Source organism: Mytilus galloprovincialis, chromosome 5, assembly GCF_965363235.1.
Source record: "Mytilus galloprovincialis chromosome 5, xbMytGall1.hap1.1, whole genome shotgun sequence".
Classification (NCBI taxonomy): Eukaryota; Metazoa; Mollusca; class Bivalvia; order Mytilida; family Mytilidae; genus Mytilus; species Mytilus galloprovincialis.
Window position 1 is genome coordinate 93,580,335 of NC_134842.1, and position 20,003 is coordinate 93,600,337.

At 31.6% G+C, this 20,003-nt stretch overlaps 1 protein-coding gene across 1 annotated transcript; it reads right to left on the reverse strand.

Moving 5' to 3' along the window:
- Positions 1 to 8,925: 8,925 nt before the first annotated feature.
- Positions 8,926 to 19,233, reverse strand: LOC143076741 (putative ubiquitin-conjugating enzyme E2 7). Its single transcript, XM_076252597.1, has 6 exons — positions 19,093 to 19,233; positions 13,799 to 13,901; positions 12,977 to 13,074; positions 12,186 to 12,364; positions 10,749 to 10,858; positions 8,926 to 9,470 (listed from the first exon to the last, which is right to left on the reverse strand). Exons 1-5 carry the CDS (start codon positions 19,136 to 19,138, stop codon positions 10,778 to 10,780), a joined length of 507 nt encoding a protein of 168 aa, XP_076108712.1. The 5' UTR covers positions 19,139 to 19,233; the 3' UTR covers positions 8,926 to 9,470; positions 10,749 to 10,777.
- Positions 19,234 to 20,003: the final 770 nt, after the last annotated feature.

Genomic DNA, 20,003 nt, shown 5'->3' on the forward strand with positions numbered 1-20,003 from the left:
TGCACTTTTGTTTAGGTCCTTTTTTTTTCTGTTGAACTAATAGAAGAAAAAAAGTAATATCGAAATAAAAAAAAGCTAAATTACAGAAATCGTTAATATTTTACAATACTTTACTTTAAGTACAGCTTATTTGGAAAAAAAAATATAGGTCACCAATGAGTTAAAAAGATAAATCAATTTAAATGCAAAAAAATGGCATTTTTTCGCCAAAGGGAGATAATTTTGAGCTTTTTCAATGATCTAAACAATTTTAAAGTCGTCTGGAGCCACAACGAATTGATTTGTTTGGTTGAGTTTTGTACCATATTTAAAAGTAACAACTAATAATGTAATAAATAAAATTTGTAATGAGGCCAATTAGAATTAATTGATAGATTTTCATCCCCGCCCGCACCTCTGAATTCATCCCGCCCCGAGTTTTTTTTATTTTGCGATTTCGGATTTTGTTCATTTCCGTTACCGGTTACCGTCAATAATTTCGTTTCATTTGGACTTCCTGTTTCAAATTTCGGTTTTCATATTTCTTGTTTCGAGTACTTAAAATGATTTCGTTGACAAATTCTGCTGATCAATGATGGCAGTATCATCTAAGGAGAATAGAGATGGATTACTAGAAGGACATGCAATATTTGGGTTACGAGTAATACGCTGTGTCCAAGAACGCAAATCAGGGTATGTCACAAATTTGAAATTTCTGGCATTAGAAAACCGTGGATTTTTTTTAATAGAATATAGACTTTGTGCCAGCAAATTTTGGGTTCTGAAAGATTTGAAAAGCGCAAGAAAAAAACATAAATGTATTAAAGAAACTGACAAAAGCACGAACTTGTTAGATCTATGACCGTATATTGAGTTTAAAAAGTCTGCAATAAACACATTGTGTCATAGAAAGCCCTTAGATTTACCCCTGGCTATTGTTTTTGTTTAAAAATACAAAATACCCTTAAAAGAGTCATTAAACAGCTTAAAGTTTTACATTGTAATTATATTTGCTTCAGTCCTGTATAATTTGAGAATCTTAAAAGCACAACCCTTACGATTACCAACACTGTTTGAGTTCTTATTTCATTTATATAATACTGGTGTTGCATACCATTGTATTTGCATAATTTTATGTGGACTACAAACCATCGCTTAAAAAGTAGTCCAACTGAACAGAGAATTCCTCCATGATTTTACTGTTTACTGGAAATAGGTTTCTAAAGTAGCAATTGCATTTAGAACAGTCGTTGCCAATCAGAGATATTTATTTAAGAATTTGAAAAATTATGTAAGATTCTTTATACATGTTTACACATGAACATGGTATTAACTAATTATAACATTTGCATATATATGAAGTTCACGTCACAAGAAGGTTTCATATTAAATAAAACTTAAAAAATAAAATCCTTCCGAGCGCCCCATTCTTTTCAAAACTTTGGATGAAAATCTACTAATTAATTTTAGTTGGCCTGATAAAAAATATGTTGAAATATTTCCGGAATTTTTTGTACCCTCGAGCCTCCTTTAATGAAACGTAATAGATTTAAACGTCATCTTATAAAATCATAAACAATAATGACAATAAAACTAAAACATCCTTTTTTCTTAATCTTTCTGTAGTATGTATCCCAATGAATAAAAGCAACAACTGCATTTAGTTAATTAAAACGGCCCTTTCGCTTCTTTTCTTGTTTTGTTTGTAAATCAATAAGATGGTTTTTTTTTCTTTATTGAAAGAAGTAATGATTGATGTTTTTGATTTAAGGAATATATCTGATCGAAATAAAATGTTGTAATACTGTGTATGTGTAGTATTAATTTAGAATCGCTTAGATATTGACATATGAAGTATAAAACTCCATCATGTTCAAGTTGATATCATTTTCCATTGCTTGCTTTCAAAACATGAATTCCTTCTGAGAGGACTGCTGCGTTAAAAATGCAGTTCTTCACCATGACTCTTAATAAAAATACTTCACGATTCACTGTCAAAAGTTGTGTGTATACGTCATCGATAACATCTCAACTCAATGTGTCATGGATGACCATACATTTTTCCTGGTCCTTAGGAATACCGAAATCAATTTATCCGGCCGGGTTTAGACATGCTATGAACACTATAATGGAACAAACAGAAATCTATAGTATGTTGCACTTTGATTTCACCTTCAGGTTAGTTTTTTTATGGGGTTAAGCTTGCTTGTTTTCTGTGAAGTGTTTCATGGGCTTGAATTGTTTGATTTCCCGCGTTTTTTGTGAGTAAACCATGCTATTCCTTTTAAAAATAGAACCATGATGCTCGTATATTGATAATTAATATAAGTTACAAACTTACCAGTTGAATGTCTAAAGATAACTTGTAACATACAAATATATAATACAACGTGTTTTATTCCAATCATCTTTATCAGGAAGTTAGTGCTATTCGTAGATATCGTCAATAACTAATTTTGGGTCATAGTAACGTTTAAATATATTTCTCTAATTTTTGTGCTATTTTCACATTTCCTGACCGGTGTGAGAAAAATATTTCTCCTCACTAGTGAAAAATCTGTTCTCGGCAAATGATTAGTCGAAATTTGATTATGACGTCAAAATGTTTTGTTTTCTTCTCAATTTTCCTATTGTGACGTCATGAAAAAAGGCGACCTTGCCTGATGACGTCGCATATAAAGAGCACAATTTTCTGAAAATCTTTGAAAAAGAACGATAAAAAGCATTAGAGAAACAGATTCCGACACTATAACTCGTGTATTACGATATTTCTCCACTCTCGACAGTTAAATTTTATTATTTAAAGGGCTCGGCAAGCCTCGCGCTTTAAATAATAAAATTTAACTGTCTCGAGTGGAGAAATATCGTAATACACTTGTTGCAGTGTAAGAATCTATATGTATAAAACATAACACAATCATTGGCTTCCAAGTTCTGGTTTAGATTTAGGATTTCAGTTACAGTGGGCTTAAATTGTTTTAATTTTATTGTAACAATAATTCAATATAAAATATGGATTTACAAAGAAAATATATTGTTTTAACAGATAACTGTGAAATCAAAACATTTCCTGTAATGGAGATGTCCTTTCAAAACATTGTTTGTTTTTCTTATAGTGAGTGTTGTTTAGTTTTCGTCATACTGAATGGTGTTGGTTATTTTGAATTATTTGTTTTGAAAAGGTTGGAAATAATTTTTAAACTATTTCAGTAAACTCTGTTACTGCGTTTACTTTTTTTTATACAGAGGCAGATGTATATTCATCACATCCTCAAGAAGCCGTTTCTTTCTAAAATTTATTCTCTGTACAAGTTCTGTTTGGAATCTATTGTAAAAAAAAAGCGCAATCAAACCTATACAACCCTCCAGATATGATAAAATAAAATGTCGAACAGTATCAGCCACATCTTTTTCTGACTAGTTTGCATGGGGAAACTGATACGGAAAAACGAGTTTTTCATTAACTTTCCTTCGTCAACGTAAGTCTCGAACCCATCAATTTAGTCAATATCCTTTACTATGAATCAGTAAAAAAATAAAGTACACCCTAATCTAAATATAGGTATGTTCCTAATATACCATACACCTTTACCTCACTTATTTCGACTAACATATTCAATTATTAACGCATATTGCAGGGTATCAATATTGGTGACTTAAATTCAAGCTTTCTGATTGCACCTGTATTAGTTTTCAATTTATATATCATCCGGCTGGCCACGTTATCATTGTTGACTTGGACATTGGCAACAACACTTCACTCCGAAATATATTAAGCATAGGGCCGAAAAACTGTGTGCCTTTATCCATAAATTGGAAACATATCTTTAAAATACTAATGGACCCACTCATGTTAAAAAATCCCAATCGTTGCAAACAACCTGTCTAATCTTCGTGACAGAATTTTGGTTGCCCAAGCAAATACAGCACCAATATCACATCGTGTTTGTGTGTTACTTACATGACACAAACTACTTAATAACGTACTTAGGCTTTGAATATTCAGTTGGAAACCCATCTTAAACGTCAAGTCTACTTACCACAGAGGAAATGCGGAACCATAATATGTCTATTGTATTTTCCTTTAAGATTTCAACCGAAGAGGATTAATTTTATCTATATTGTTGGACATTACCAGGTGATCCACGAAACCTCATTTCAAACTATCAAGTTAACTAACATTCAAAGCCAAGTCACCGTGAAACTACACAATCATGAGACGGTGTGAATCAGATGTGCATACTAAAACATTTGAAAAATCTGTTGAAATACAAACAATCTAGCTCTCGGTCATCTTTCAATAATTTCATTAACATAACAACCTTTTGACTTTCTTACTTTACAATAATATACTTCTATACTTTAAAGTATATTGAAAGAACTGTTCCAACTGTATTGTATGACCAACATAGATAAAAAAAAAATACCTTGTTTCAGGAACACTGAAAAAAATTACTATAGTTCAAACTAACTTTAAAACTTCCATCAACAAGATGCTAGAATTTTTTTTTGGGACAACATATTCAACATATATTCAAAATATTTTCATATGAGCGTCACTGATGAGTCTTATGTAGACGAAACGCGCGCCTGGCGTATTAAATTATAATCCTGGTACCTTTGATAACTATTTGTTGCGTTTGAGGACATCTGACATATAATGGTTCATTTTTTCAAATTGTGACTTGGATACTACATCTTCTTATGTCTATATGTTTACAACAAACAATAGGTAGTCCTATGGAAAGTAATTGTGCTCTAGCTGATTTGTACTTAATGTAGCAATTCGAAAATATGAAAACCTAGCCATATCCATTAACCTCACGTCCAGCCTAATAGATGTCGTTCTTCCATTAAATACTCCAATGTTTTGTAACTTTTCTGAACACATCTACCCCCATCAAACTTTAATCAAAGTACCACATATGCAGTAACGTCGGCTGTGTACCATGTCTTACATCTAGAAAATTTCGTTTGAAAACAAGTTTAAGAAAAAAACGATGAGTTAGGTTCCTTAATGTTTACCGTCGATCTCTTTATTATGCAGCTTTCATTACAAAACTTTTGATAGTGGATATAAGAGGGTGGTAAAGGGGGGGGGGCATGCACGGAAAAAAACGTAAAATAAGACATAATTTCACGCTGAACGTGAAATAATTTCTGTCATGAACTAGCACAAAAAAAATAAAGACTTTGATGTGAACCTTTTGTGACTGAGTTATATATAAACTCTCTGATTTACTTGATATTCCCGATTTAGTATACACATTTATAATATAAATGGTTTACGGCTTTAAAAAAAGTATTTCTTGACGATCCCTGGCTAGTGTTTGAATTTTATTTGAAAAATACCAAACACGCAAAATAAGCATTTGAAAATCACGATGCACGTAAAATTAAATAAGCAGAACACTTTGAACGAGGCACCTGTCTTGCACGACTGGACGTCAAATAAAAAAGTAAAAACATGTTGAACGTAAAATAAAAAACGGCCATCACGTTGCACTAAAATAACCCTTTACCACCCTCATATAAGTGAATCTGTGGGCTACTTTTCACTGATGATTCCCCTGCCCAAATATTTTGTTAAACAGGAAATTTATGAGTAGGAAATCTGATAACGCATCAAAACCAAATGTCATAAAAATCCTTGTATTGTAGTTCCTGAGAAAAATGTGACGAAAATGTTCAACTTGGCTATCATGTGTAAAATGATATAAGTGTTTGGTAACAGGAAGTTGTTGAGTGCTGAATCTGAAAACACACCACACAGTATTGCTGACTTGTGTAAATCCTGAAACCAAATTTTAGAAATCCTTGCATTTTAGTTCCTGAAAAAAACTGACGAAATATTTCAACTTGGTTATCATGTGTTAAATGATACAAGTGTTCGATAAACAGGAAGTTGTTGAATGATGAATCTAAAAACGCATCACACGGTAAAGCTGACTTTTATAAACCCTGAAACCAAATTTCAGAAATCCTTGTATTGTAGTTCCTGAGAAAAATGCGACGAAAACATTCATGGGACAGACAGATGGACGGACAGACAGAGGTAAAATAACTTACCCCAACTTTTTTAAAGTGGGGGTATAATGAAACATTCATTATTGTGGTTACAATTGACTGATCTAAAAATGTTTTGACTACCCTACATACATGTAGTTTAATCTTATTGTTTGAAAGGAAGTGCATCCATAACTTACACTTGTGAGCACATTTACATACCCCACATCCCCACATTGTCAGTGGGCAAACAAAATCTCACTAGATTCCTTACATCAGTCTCATTCTCTACAAAAGTCAACTGATAATAATTTCTTGTTGATATGCACATCTGCATCTTATGTCCTTATTATGTACAATGTATTCAGAAAATTTTGTTGGTAACTTCAGAGAACTCCTGATTATAAACTGTTGCAATAGTATATTGAAGTGAATAATTTTAGTTCAAAAGGGCATAATTTTGTGTCGATAAACAAATTTATATTGTGTTCCCAAACTATCTTCAAAGTTTCATGCAATAATGTTTGAGTTGTTTCAGAAGAGTTGACAAACTATTGCAGTAGTATATTTAGGCCAAAAATCTAGTTCAAGGGGGCATAAATCCTAGAAAAAATATTGAATCATAATTTTTTCTTCAGACCTGTCAATATGCACATCTATATAGTATGTCCTTATTATCTACAAAGTTTCATGAAATTATGTTGGAGTGGTTTCAGAAAAGTTGCAATTACAAACTGTTGCAGTAGTACAATTTACCAAACATTCTGTGCAGAGCTCCTAGAAAACAAACAGAATCTTAATTTCCTATTGATATGCAAATCTACATAATATATCATAATAATTTACAAAGTTTCATAAAATTCTGTTGAATAGTTTCAGAGGAGATGCAAGAACAGAACAAGAACAGTATGCCATTGGAGTACTGGTGTAATTAATTATGATTAAAACTAATTTTGAGACCATAATACCTTAATCATGATATCATAGGAGATAATGATCTAGTATTATATATTGCCTATACCAAATACCTGATCTATCTGAAATATAAACGGCTTTCCTAATATTTATATCAAGATGAGATATCTGACATGTAAAGAAAGGGTTACAAAAGAACTTGTAAAAAAGAACTCTAAGTAGTTGTGCATTTTTTTTTATTTCAAACATAAATAATTCACAATGATGGATTCTCTCATACATGTATTTACAATGACAAATCATGAAAAATTGACAAACCATTTCTCTTCAGAACTTTGTGTCTTCTTTTAATTCACACAGAGTCTCAGATTTCTCAAATTTCCAAATGTTCTTAAAATCTATCTTGATTTTTTTTAAATTATGTAATATGATACTTTAAAAATGAATTTAAAAGCCTTTTTTGTAGAGTATAACTTTTCCAGATAAGTATCATATTAAATTTCTGAATTATGGTATTTGACATTGAAAGAACTATAGCCAATCTGAAACATATTTCATTCACTCCACTAGCTCAGCATGAAATAAAATGCTCTGCAAACTCAAGGCCAAAAAAAAAAAAATTAGCTTCTGCATTAACAAACTAGTCTATTAAAAGTCAACTTTGTTGGCTTATTTATTCAGGATAACTTTTAAAAAATGAAACACAGCAGATTTAACATTGTGATTAAGAAATTTGGTTGCAAAAAAATAATGTATCTGCATACCTTCTAAATCTAGTCTTTTTCAAACTGTCAATACAAGCTAATTGTTCATTTTGTTTGGCCTATGCATTTTCATCACAATCAATCAATACAAATACAAGTATCTGCAATCAACTTATACAATTTCCAGCAAAAATAAATAGCACTAGTTGTATAAAAATATTGTTTTTCTATACATTAAGCAATGGAATAAATGTGTCCACAAGTAAATTATTTAAGCACTTTTGATACTATTTATTATGATTAATGATAAATGTGCTGTCCACCATTAAAGAGAATTTGCACAATTTCTCTATTTATTCAATAAAAAAAAATCAAGAAACTCTAACAAAATATAATATTTGTGAGAAAAACAAATGCATTTGGTATAAATAACATCATTATCTCAGGCAACTGGCTGCTAAATATTAATTTTGAAAAACCCCATTGATTATGACATAAGTTGGGAAAATTGTGATCCTTATTATTTCTAGGGAATAATAATACAAAAATATTTAAGCAGAAATGAAAAATAACTTTTATCACAGTACAATTCAAAATCAAAATCACAACAAACTTTTTTCAACAATATTTTTAAACAAAACTTAAAAGGTTCCTAATTTAAACATTTGAACAAAATTAAATTCTTGTTGTTTCATTTTTATAAAGTGTGGTCAGCCAAAACTAAATCAATCCATAATCATAAACAGGACACAACATAACAAGATTGATTTGGACGACACATCTGGACATAGGTCTTTTAACATCTACTTTGTCAAGCTCACAGATGAAACAAATTTCTCAATATGACCAAACAAACAAACAAACATTCCATTATAATTCTCTTATTCTATGCAAAGCAGAAAGGTGATAATAAATATCGGATAATTAATTGCATATTGTTGTGATGATTGTATATATGTCATATGCAAATATAATCGTTGACAATGAAATCATTTACTGACATACAAAGTGTAAATTTCACATGAATTCAGACTAGGTATTGGATAGCAATATTTAAAACAAGTCTCTCACTGGTACATATGTAGTTTGAATAATGTAGATGTTAATGCAACATTCTTAAAAGGTTTAAAGTGGCTTACAACATGTACAATGCAATTATGATTTTAAAGACCATTGCTTTAAATTTGCTTTCTAAGCATTTCAGGGTAAAAAATATCTAAGCATTTCAGGGTATAAAATATGCATAGTTCTTTGTTGGAAATTTGTATGTATTATTATTTTAACTAGTATTCAAAACTAATAACAAAATATTTATAATTTAAGTACAGGGAAGTACAGGATTGCATTCATTAAGAATATTGAGGTAATGGTCAGGACTAATTTCTAGAATAATTTTTCAAGCTGCTACAGTATTTCTCATCCTGATTATAAAATTACTGAAATTATGCAAGAAATATTAATTCGCAGTAAATAAAAAAGCAGCACTAATTTAAAATGAAAGTAACTATAAGTCATCTTTGTCTTAGGGGCTCTACTTTACCTAACTGGTTGTTAAACAAATCCTAACCCTGACCTTTCTAATTTGTTATCCTTATCCCTAACCTTGTCTAAACCAACGTCTAAACCAACCTATAAACTAAACTGAACCCTAACCCTTAAGTCAAAGACAACCTTAAAGAGATCACAGATTTTAAACAATGAATATATACAAGATGAGGATATGAGCAAATCTGTGAAACAATAACAATGTCCTGAGAATAAATTCCTCATGTGTCTGGTTTTAATGTTGTCGCAATGAAATTTACAGCTTTTTATTCCAATCGTCTTTTTTAGGCCACAAATTGGTAAGATTCCTGAAAATGATATCTGAAAAAGATAAAAATGTTAATCTTCAGGGAGCCTGTAATTCAGTGGTTGAAGTTGGTTTATATCTGTCATAGTTGTTTTTTGTTAATTGTTTTGTAATAAACTAGGCTGTTTGTTTTGCAGATTGAATTTTAACATTTACATGTACAGACCTGATATACCAGACTATACAGTATGGGATTTGTTCATTATAGAAGGCAGTATCCGTGGTGAGCTGTAATATCAGATTATTACATGGCATTTTTCATATGGCATGTATTATCAGCCCTAGGCTTAATATCAGCCCAAGAGCCGCATACCTCGAGGGCTGATATTGACCGAGGGCTGATAATACATGCGATATGAAAAATGACATGGTATGATCTTTTTATAATATGCTTCAACAATGGAGAATAATAAAAGATCAAAATCTATTGATCCTTCTACGTGGTTCTCAAACAGAATTTCAAAAAGTTCACGGACGTCGGACCCTATGTACCTAATGAACACTGTTTGGAAAAGTCAACGTTTTTGAAATAATTTACTTTCTAGACTATTTTTGAAACTTTTACAAATGCATTTTTTTTATCATTTTTAAAATTTTTTTAATCATTTTACACAATATACTTTCCAGTGTCCAAATAATTGTTTTGTACCTTACTTTGAAGTGTTTTTCACTGATAACGTACCATCAAGTTGTATTTTCCTGAATTTGAGTAGTATTGCCGGAATGCCATCTGATAACGTTACGAAAAGGCATATATATATATGATAATAATCGAATTATGTGATAAACTTTTCATATCAGCCCGCTAAACACCATTTGGGAAAAATATGAAATTCCCGTTAATTTAATGCTATTATCATACTGTAAAAAATATATGTTATTTTCTCTAAGTATATGATAATTGCTTATATCCACCTCATTTGGTCTCTGGTCTATAGTTGTCTCATTGGCAACCATAGCACACTTTCTTGTTTTTACGTCATATAAAATCTACTTTTAATTGAATTAGTCATGATATGTATATATTAATGGTTTACTTCCAGACACCATATCAATAGAAGGACTAGTCAGGCTACAAATCATAACAAGGTACTGTTACTTTGTTAGTATAAATGTGTTTTTTAAGTGTCAACAATACTTTTTATAGATCATAGTCACTGAAAAGTCGCAGAAATAAGTACTCTATACAATAATGTAGAACAAAAGTTATCAGAGTCTTTTCAGAGATAAGAAAGTGCTCTTTTTATTAGTATTTGAATGTGTTTCTAGAAAAAAAGTTAAATGTCACATACCTGAGGAAAATGCAATATTACATCCTGTGTTATAAAAATTCATCTTGACTCTTTCGTACACATTTAGCTACTTTTTTGTTAAAAACAGTTCTATTTTCCCGCCATTCTTTCTGAAATTTTGAAGAAAATGTATCAGTAACTATATGTACAGAATACTGTTACAGACAGGAAATCCTTAAATACATTCCCTGCAAGACAATATTGACGTATCAAAGAATCCACACTGTTATAAAGTCAATATAATGACTAGAAGCAGCTTTTATTTAATTTATTAACAAAATCATTTGTAATATTTATATTTATATCTTATTTTATCCTTATGATTTAAGTGATCTTTCAAGTATTACTTTATTTTTTATAATGTGTATGGAATACAGTAGTATGTAATTTCACATGTTTCATCAAGAAAAATAAAATGATTACAAAAAAAAAGTCAATCTAATGATTTCATTCCTCCCACATTTGTTTATTTTTTCTTCAGTCACAATTTAGAGAACAGGAAGATTCTCTTCAATAGCAGTACAATACCTGATAATCATGATAAAATAAACGATTTTAGAGGTTGCACTTTGTAAATACAGCTGTTTCTCAAAACACACCTCTTTTCGGGAGTAATTGATTATTCATAGAAAATTAATTTTGTTTACATACTGGTTCCCAGTTATGCTCTCTGTGTTCCATATCGCAGAGACAGAACTTGGGAATGTTACCAGTAAATAAACACGTGCATATTGTTTACATTGAAATCTGTGGTAACCTTTCATTCGCGGTAGGGGTAGTTAAGAAAATTAGTGTAAGTTTAAACTCTGAGAAGTTCAAGGCATATAAACGTTGAAAATATGCCGCACAGCCCTATATTTTGACCTTTGAAAAAAATTGTGGTGCATGTGAACTTTCAATTCTAGGATAAGATTTTTTTCAAAACTTCATAGTTAAAGTGGTACAGTTTTAGCCGTAAAAGGAGTTCCTATGGGAAATTGCATTGTCAATATTTACAGAAATGCAACCTAGAGATGGTAATGTTTAGCCTAATACCATTCTTTGGTGGAAAGTTGTCTCATCGTCAAAAATACTACTCCTTTTTATAATGCTCTTTAATCAGTGTGTACTATACACATCCCGTCTTTTGTTTACCCAGTTTATCTTAAGTAAGTTGTGGGCTTTCACAATACCATTGAGCAGAATATATGCAAGCCCTTACCCCATTTTGATCTATTAATTTATTCCATTTTGTATTTTCTTTATTTCTCTTCAACCGTTGCAAAAGAAAAAAAAATTAGGAATAGAATTATAATAGGAATCTAAATAGCTACTTAATTCATTTAATTATAAAAAGAAGAATTGGTATTATTGCCAATCTCTCCACAATTAATGTGACACAGAAGTTACCATCCATAGGTCACCTTACGTTAAGCTTATTTTTAGAATCAAACTTACGGCAGCATCTACGTTAGCTGGTGATTCGTCATTAGGATCGGCTAACATTGAAATTACACTAATAAGAATTGTCTCTACTGTATGTACTGGCAGCCATCGTTCTGATGCAGACTCGTAACCCCACTTATCTTCACCGGCCTCGTGGAGAATTGAAATGCAAACAAGTCCATCTTGTCCAACTAAAATTCAACATTTGCAATATTAAGTACTATATGAAATCTAGTACTGTAAAATTCAGAAATTATTGCAAGATTTTTAGTTAAATAAATCTCTTCTTAAAGAGCATATATGCTAAGTTTTAAAGTAAGACATTTTGGGTATAATGTATTGTCAATATACAATTACTTTGTGCATTTTTTAGATTAAAAGCTTGAAGAAACCCTTGGCCAAAATCTATAATCCAAAACATTGTGTAACCAAAAGATGTCAGTGAGGATATTGAATCCCTAGAGACAAGTTCAGGATAATGGATAGCAGCCAAAGTAAATTATGCTAAACACTTGTAAGATTTATTGAAAATTCAACCAAAACTGACAACACAAATAACAATGAATAATGTATTATTAAGATGTAATAACTTGATCATTTATATTGTGATTTGCTAAGAAGAAATTTTGTCTTAATAATAGTATCACAATGATTACTATATAAAATCACTTGTATTTCTTCCTGATTAGAAAGATATCAAAATCTTAGGGACATTTTTAACCCTTTGAGAACTTACTACATTTGCCATTTCCCCTTTACACTTGTTAATTATGTTCCATGTGCTTATTAACATATTAACTTACTATTTGGGTGCCACATCTCTGATAAGAACAACATTTTTGGTGGTTTCTGTGGATATTCTCTTGGAAATGTCAAATGAGCTTTGAAAACACCACCTTCTCTGTTTATAAAAAAACAAAAGACATGAATAATAAAACATAACTTTTTACACTTTATGGATTATACATGTATACAACAGTTTCATTGAAGAGTCAGTACAATATTTTGAAATACATTAGTAACTACAATCCACTTCCATTTTCACAACTTATGTGACCTTCCAAATTAAGACTTTTTACCGGGTTTGTAATAACATAAGCAACACAACTGCTGCCGCATGTGAAGCATGATCTGTTTATCCATCTTGAGCACCTGAGATCACATCCAGTTTTTGGTGGGGTTTGTGTTGCTTAACTCTTCAGTTTTTGATGTGTCTTTTGTACTATTATTTGTCTGTTTGTCTTTTATTTTTTAGCCATGGCGTTGTCAGTTTTTTTTTCGATCTGATATGCAAGTGCCTCAAGACGTTGTTTTGGCTCCTTTAAACAGATTTTACGGAACAAATTGAAATATTAACTTTTAATTTAATTAACCAAATACAATAATACGATGACATGCTTATATGTATGGGTTTTAATCATGGTTGTCGGGTTGAAGACCATTCTGTGACCTGCAGTTGTTGTTCGAAGTGATATGGTCTTTGGTGGACAATTTCTCAATGGCAATCAAAACACATCTTCTTATTTACTTACATGTGTATTTATGAACAAGGAACAGTTTTCTCATTAGCAATCATACCACATCTTTGTATGTAAATATACAACATGTATTTTAATTAACCTTACAATGGTGTATCTGGAGGACCATATATAACAACCTCCCACTTATAAATGTCTTCATCATCAACCAGTCCTGCAGAGAATCCAGGAACAGGATTCTTTATCATATCTGAAAATAATTATATGCATACATTAAAATATGAAAAATCTTTACTTAATTCTGTTACAACATGTACAAGGTTAACATAATGTGTCTAAAAACATTAACATGTACAAGGTTAACATAATGTGTCTAAAAACATTAACATGTACAAGGTTAACATAATGTGTCTAAAAACATTAACATGTACAAGGTTAACATAATGTGTCTAAAAACATTAACATGTACAAGGTTAACATAATGTGTCTAAAAACATTAACATGTACAAGGTTAACATAATGTGTCTAAAAACATTAACATGTACAAGGTTAACATAATGTGTCTAAAAACATTAACATGTACAAGGTTAACATAATGTGTCTAAAAACACAATTGTGGATACATCTGTACATGTCAATTGTCACCCAAACCTTCATCCCCTTATACTCCAAATATATATTACTAACTATGTTTATGTATGATATCATTTTATTTTAAACATTAAAATAAGCAATGTTGCTTGTTTCAGGATCCTATCATAATATTTGAACTATTTCTAACTGGAATGGGAAATCAACCAATCTGGCAAATCGACTGAGGGCAAGTATGGACACAACATTCCAGCTTGATACAGCTCTGAATTTGAATTGTGATTAAATAGTTGACACAACATAGGTTTCTGACACAGAATGAATGTAGTCCAAGAACTTAAACTTTAAATCTTTTAAATCGGACATTTACCTATTATGGTCCAATATCCTAAATCAAAATACATGGTTAGATTCAGCATATCAAAGAACCCCATACATTCAATCTTTGTTGAAATCAAACAAAGTTTAATTTTTTACCTCGATTTGGACTTACTTTAAAATTGCGCTCATAATCAAAAATCTAGGTACATGTTAAGATTTAGCATATCAAGGAACCCAATAATTCAACTTTTGTTAAAATCAAACAATTTAATTTTGGAACCTTTTGGACCTTAATGTAGACCAATTTGAAAACAGGACCAAATATTAAGATTCTAAATACATGTACCCAGTTAGATTCGTCATATCAAGGAACTCCAGTAATTCTATTTTTGATGAAATCAAACAAGGTTTAATTTTGGACCCTTTTGGCCCCTAATTCCCAAACTATTGGGACCAAAACTCCGAAAATCATTCCCAACCTTCCTCTTGTGGTTATTGACCTTGTGTTTAAATGTCATAGATTTATATTCACTTATAATAAAGTTAATGAGCGAAATTCAAGAAAAATGCTTATTTGGGCCCTTTTCAGCCCCTAATTCCTAAACTGTATAACACAAAACTCCCAAAATCAATCTAAACCTCCCTCTTGTGGTCATAAACAATGTGTTAACATTTCATAGATTTCTATTTACTTATACTTAAGCAATTGTGCGAAAACCAAGGAAAATGCTTATTTGGGCCCTTTTTTGGCCCCTAATTCCTAAACTTTTGGGACGAAAACCCCCCAAATCAATCCCAACCTTCCTTTAGTGTTATTGAACCCTTCTGTTAAAAATTTACAGAGATACATTCACTAAAACTAATGTTATTGTCCGGAAACTTAATGCGTCTTTCGGATGCGGACGACGCAAACAACAACATCATACCATTATACGACGCAAAATAATTTTGCAGTCGTATAAAAACTAACTTGACCAAAAGTTTAACCTGAAGTAGGACAGACGGTTGGACAGATGTACAAACAAACAGATGCGCAGACCAATAAACATAATACTCCAATGTGGGGCATAAAAATAAATAATGTTAATCAATCAGCTTTTTGAAGGACGCCTCCGGGTGCAGGAATTTCTCGCTACATTGAAGACCTGTTGGTGACCTTCTGCTGTTGTTTTTTTCTATGGTCGGGTTGTTGTCTCTTTGGCACATTCCCCATTTCCATTCTCAATTTTATTTTAATATTGTAGTATAATAGCTAGTATATAATAGTAAACACAACACTGTCAACAGCTTGTGGCCAATTCAGTTTTTTGTACATATTAACAATATCAATGATATATATCATATAAAAGAGATGAGGAAATAAATTTAAAACACTGTTTATATATATATATGTCAAGAGTGCAATGACCTCAGTTCAATTGATTGTTTTGGACATGTGTCAATTTTTTACATTTTTTTGATACTTCAAATTTGCAAACATCCACCATGTACAGTGTACATTTATAAACTATGTGATTAATAAAATAACAAATAACAACTGACCAGTGTTCTCCCCAGGGCCTTTCAGCATCATCGTAATGTGATGCTATATTTCTGAATGTGATGCTATATTTCTGAATGTGATGCTATATTTCTGAATGTGATGCTATCTGAATTGATTTTCTTATACATTGTTTATGGATGTGATGCTATAATTTTTTTTTCAAAAGATGGTACTTCAAATTTCCTTGTTTACCAGGATGCTATATGAAATATCTGGGAAGACCACTGCTGTTGCTAAGCAAAAATAGATACAAGGGAAATACAGAAGAATTTCCAGGTTTATAATTAAACTAAAATTGAACTGTTAAAAATAACTATATCAACCCAACAGATGTTCAAAACTATATATGATCACAGATTTCAAACATTCCATATAACATGTACATGTAAAATAGCTAAATGTTTTCAGTAATTGTATGTCTAACTTTTGGTTAAAATTTTAAAGATTTCCTGCTACTATATGATTTTATTGAAAGAATTATTAATTTAAAGTGATTTTAAGTCTTTACAAATTTTATCAGAGGTGGATACATTTTTAAGCCGTTTTCACGATAAACTTTTAAATCTACAGGTTAAGTACAATGTAAGAGCTCAATATTTGAAATTTTTTATTAGATTCTGTTAAACAGTAGAGATGAGTTTTATAGACTCTAAAGGAATTTTACAAGCTTGGGCTGCTGGGCCTGTGGTTAAACCTGAGTCTTCTTAGTGACATTTAACTTTTGGGGCCACAATTAAAAATATTTTGGTTTGCCCAAACCCTACCCAAAGGTTGAGACAGCGGGTAGGTAGGTAGGCATTTTCTTTCTTTTTTTTTTCAAAGAGAGAAATTGAAGTATCGGGTGTTTATTAGTCTTCATGCCTATCTGATTAAAAAAAAACTTCTTCAAATCAGGACAATAAAAGAATTTGAGTAGGCAGCTTTTTACTGGGTAGGTAGCGTTTGGGCAAACAAACCTATTCTTTTTTATGGCCTGGTTTAATCGCATAATTTTGTGGCTATGAATGTCAGATTTTTAACTGGTAATGGTATTTCAATTCTGTTTCAATTAAGATTTTGGTATGTCTTTCATTGTATTAACTTATTCAATTATTTGCTTTAAGGTGGTACCTAACACTACAGGGAGATAACTCTGTATAATCAGCAGAACGTTTTAATTACGTTGTGTTGTTAAGGGAATATTAAGCTTCTCAATGATCAAAATGAGTGTTTGTCAACCTACTATATAACCAGTGTAATTTTTCTGATTAAACGATTGGTTCAAAATTTTTGATTTTTTTATATTTTTGTCAAAGGGTCAAAGTAAATACTTTGTCAAAATTTTAAGAAAATTAAACGAGCCAAATTAATTTTAGTTCAGGTGTTAGGTACCACCTTAAAAGAATTTTTCATACTTCATAGAATTTAGGACTGTCAAAACATTTGCTAAAAATAAATGGGGAAGGTGTACCATGGATGATGCCCCAGCTTGAATTTAATATAAATATATAAAGGGACATAATTAGTAAAGAAGGGTAAAACTGACGCTACCCAAATTTGTACTTGATCTGAGTTTTGTTGTAATAGGTACTGTGTATGAGCTTCTTAACATATGAATGAGGCAAACTTTAGTTGGACTGTAAGAGAAGGGAAACAAACAAAAATAAGCAATTTTTCCATTCGTAAAGGTGCATAACTCTAGAATCGTTAAAGTGACACCACCAAAAATTCAAACTTGATCTGTATTTTGTGGTTAAAAGCATAAGCATTGTGTATAAGTTTCCTAATATTTAGTGGAAGCAATTGGTGTTTAAGAATGAAAACCAACTTTGGGACGTATGTCGGAAAAGGGTAAAAACTTAAAATACCCTCTGCTACATAAAAACTGCAAGCATTCATCAGACAGACTAAAAAACAGTCAAGCTGAAATATCAAGTTCAACATCTGTTATTTGTCAAATTAAACAATCTTGAGTGCTACTGCACACTCAGAAATGTCTCGCCTATTTTACTTTAATTGAGTTCATGTTGAAAGTCTGTAACATGAAAGTTTACTACTTGTAATTATCACATAAACTCAATATTATCAATGTTCTATGAAAATGAGGTCATGATCAGATAAACCATGCTAGACAGACATATACACCTTACAATTGTACTCTAAATCATGAAAATGAAAAAAATGCACATGTCACCTGTCTCAATTATCCACTTCTCCAGACTGTTGACATGTATGAGACCTGTGTACCTGAAGTCTCCCCATCATGAAAATCACAACATCAGGGCATTTTCAAGAACTGGCAAGATCTGATTCTGCGCCTAAATAAATACTGAAGTACCGTGAGAAAATTACATTTACCAGAAACAATATGGTCTACCATGAAGAACGGAAAAGAGTTACAATTTGTGTCAATTTTGAACTTAGGATCAGGCTCAGGACAATGATTTCTATTGTTAGTTTGGCTGCAAAAGGGTTCTCTTCTCAGGGCTCATCATAACCAGTTGTCGAATTGTACAAACAAACCAGTGACCATGCCCTCAACAAGTCAGAAAAAGGGCCCTCAGAGCAATCTGGGAGTAGTCAGTGACCTCCAACACTAGGGGAAAACTTTTTACCATATGACCACAGAAAAAATATATCTGATTGTGAGTACACTTCTCAATTAGTTCAACATAAGACCAACTTTGATCATTTGTTGATAAATCGTTTCTTATTATGGAGGACTAACATTTTGATGAAGAAATTTTACAGTTGGGACCACGCGTGTCATTTGTACATGTGGCGATTGAAAATTTTCACACAGAATATTTTAGAGAATTTAACAATGTGTATAAATATTTAAACATTGTCATTTTTAATAAACAAATCTTATTATTAATGAACGTGTCGAGATGATTCATATGCGCAGACGTTTTCGTTTCTGTTCAACAAAAGACGGAAAAGGATGAGCCACTTCAATTTTGGGACAAATTCAAAGACTATGTTCTCCCTATTTTGTATTCCTCACCACGTAGCTGCCTTTGTAAAAGGAGCGCTGACTGGTCAACAGCCATGGGAGAAATATTTCCACGGCTTTTCCACTCCAACGGATATTTTTATTCTCGGCCTCTGGAAGTGAAAAATGCGCAGGTGCAATCGTTTGTTCACAGCTGAGCGACAGGGGAGTTAACTGTAAGTTTTCGCGGACTTTTTAATTTTTATTTTCAGTACGCAATCAACGGTTCTTGTAAAAAAAATATTTTCAGGCGCGGATCCAGAGGCGGGGTTCCGAGGGTTGGAACCCCCCCTTTTTTTTGGACGATCAATGCATTTGAATGGGGACATGTAATTGGAACCCCCCTTTGTCCTGGGTTAGGAAACCCCCCTTTTTAAAATGGCTGGATCCGCCCCTGATTTTATACTCTTTGGTGCAATCGAAATTCACTCGGTGTTGAATGAAATACATCAATGCTCTTTACAAATCCTTGGATACATTACCTCACATTTATTGGCTAATAGGAAAATGTAAAAAAAAAAATAGAGCCACCGTCAAACTAATTACAGGACCATGTACATACATTACGATATTATAACAGAAATAAAAATCCTATAAAAAAAAAGAGACTCACCTTGCATTTCATCCATTATTATTACCGGTATATATAAGTTATCATTTTGTATAGAAGACTCAACTTGTGTCTCATCCATTGTCATTTTGTATAGAAGTCTCAACTTGTGTTTCATCCTTTAATATTTTGTTTAGAAGACTCAACCTGTGTCTCATCCTTTATCATTTTGTATAAAATATTTAAGTTGTGTCTCATCCATACCTGCATCCATACTAAAATAAATGTATAATAAAACCTGTAGTAAGCTAAAAGTTAACATTATACTCGCAGTGGACTTCATAAGTATGGTTTACTTGTGTCCAATCCATAA

Coding starts and splice junctions, on each gene's coding strand:
- LOC143076741 (XM_076252597.1), bottom strand. CDS start 19,138: ATGGCTGTTGACCAGTCAGCGCTCCTTTTACAAAGGCAGCTACGTG. Junction 13,902..19,092: donor TTTACAAAGGCAGCTACGTG/GTGAGGAATACA, acceptor AATTATTTTCAG/ATATGATAAAGAATCCTGTT. Junction 13,075..13,798: donor GGTCCTCCAGATACACCATT/GTAAGGTTAATT, acceptor TTTTATAAACAG/AGAAGGTGGTGTTTTCAAAG.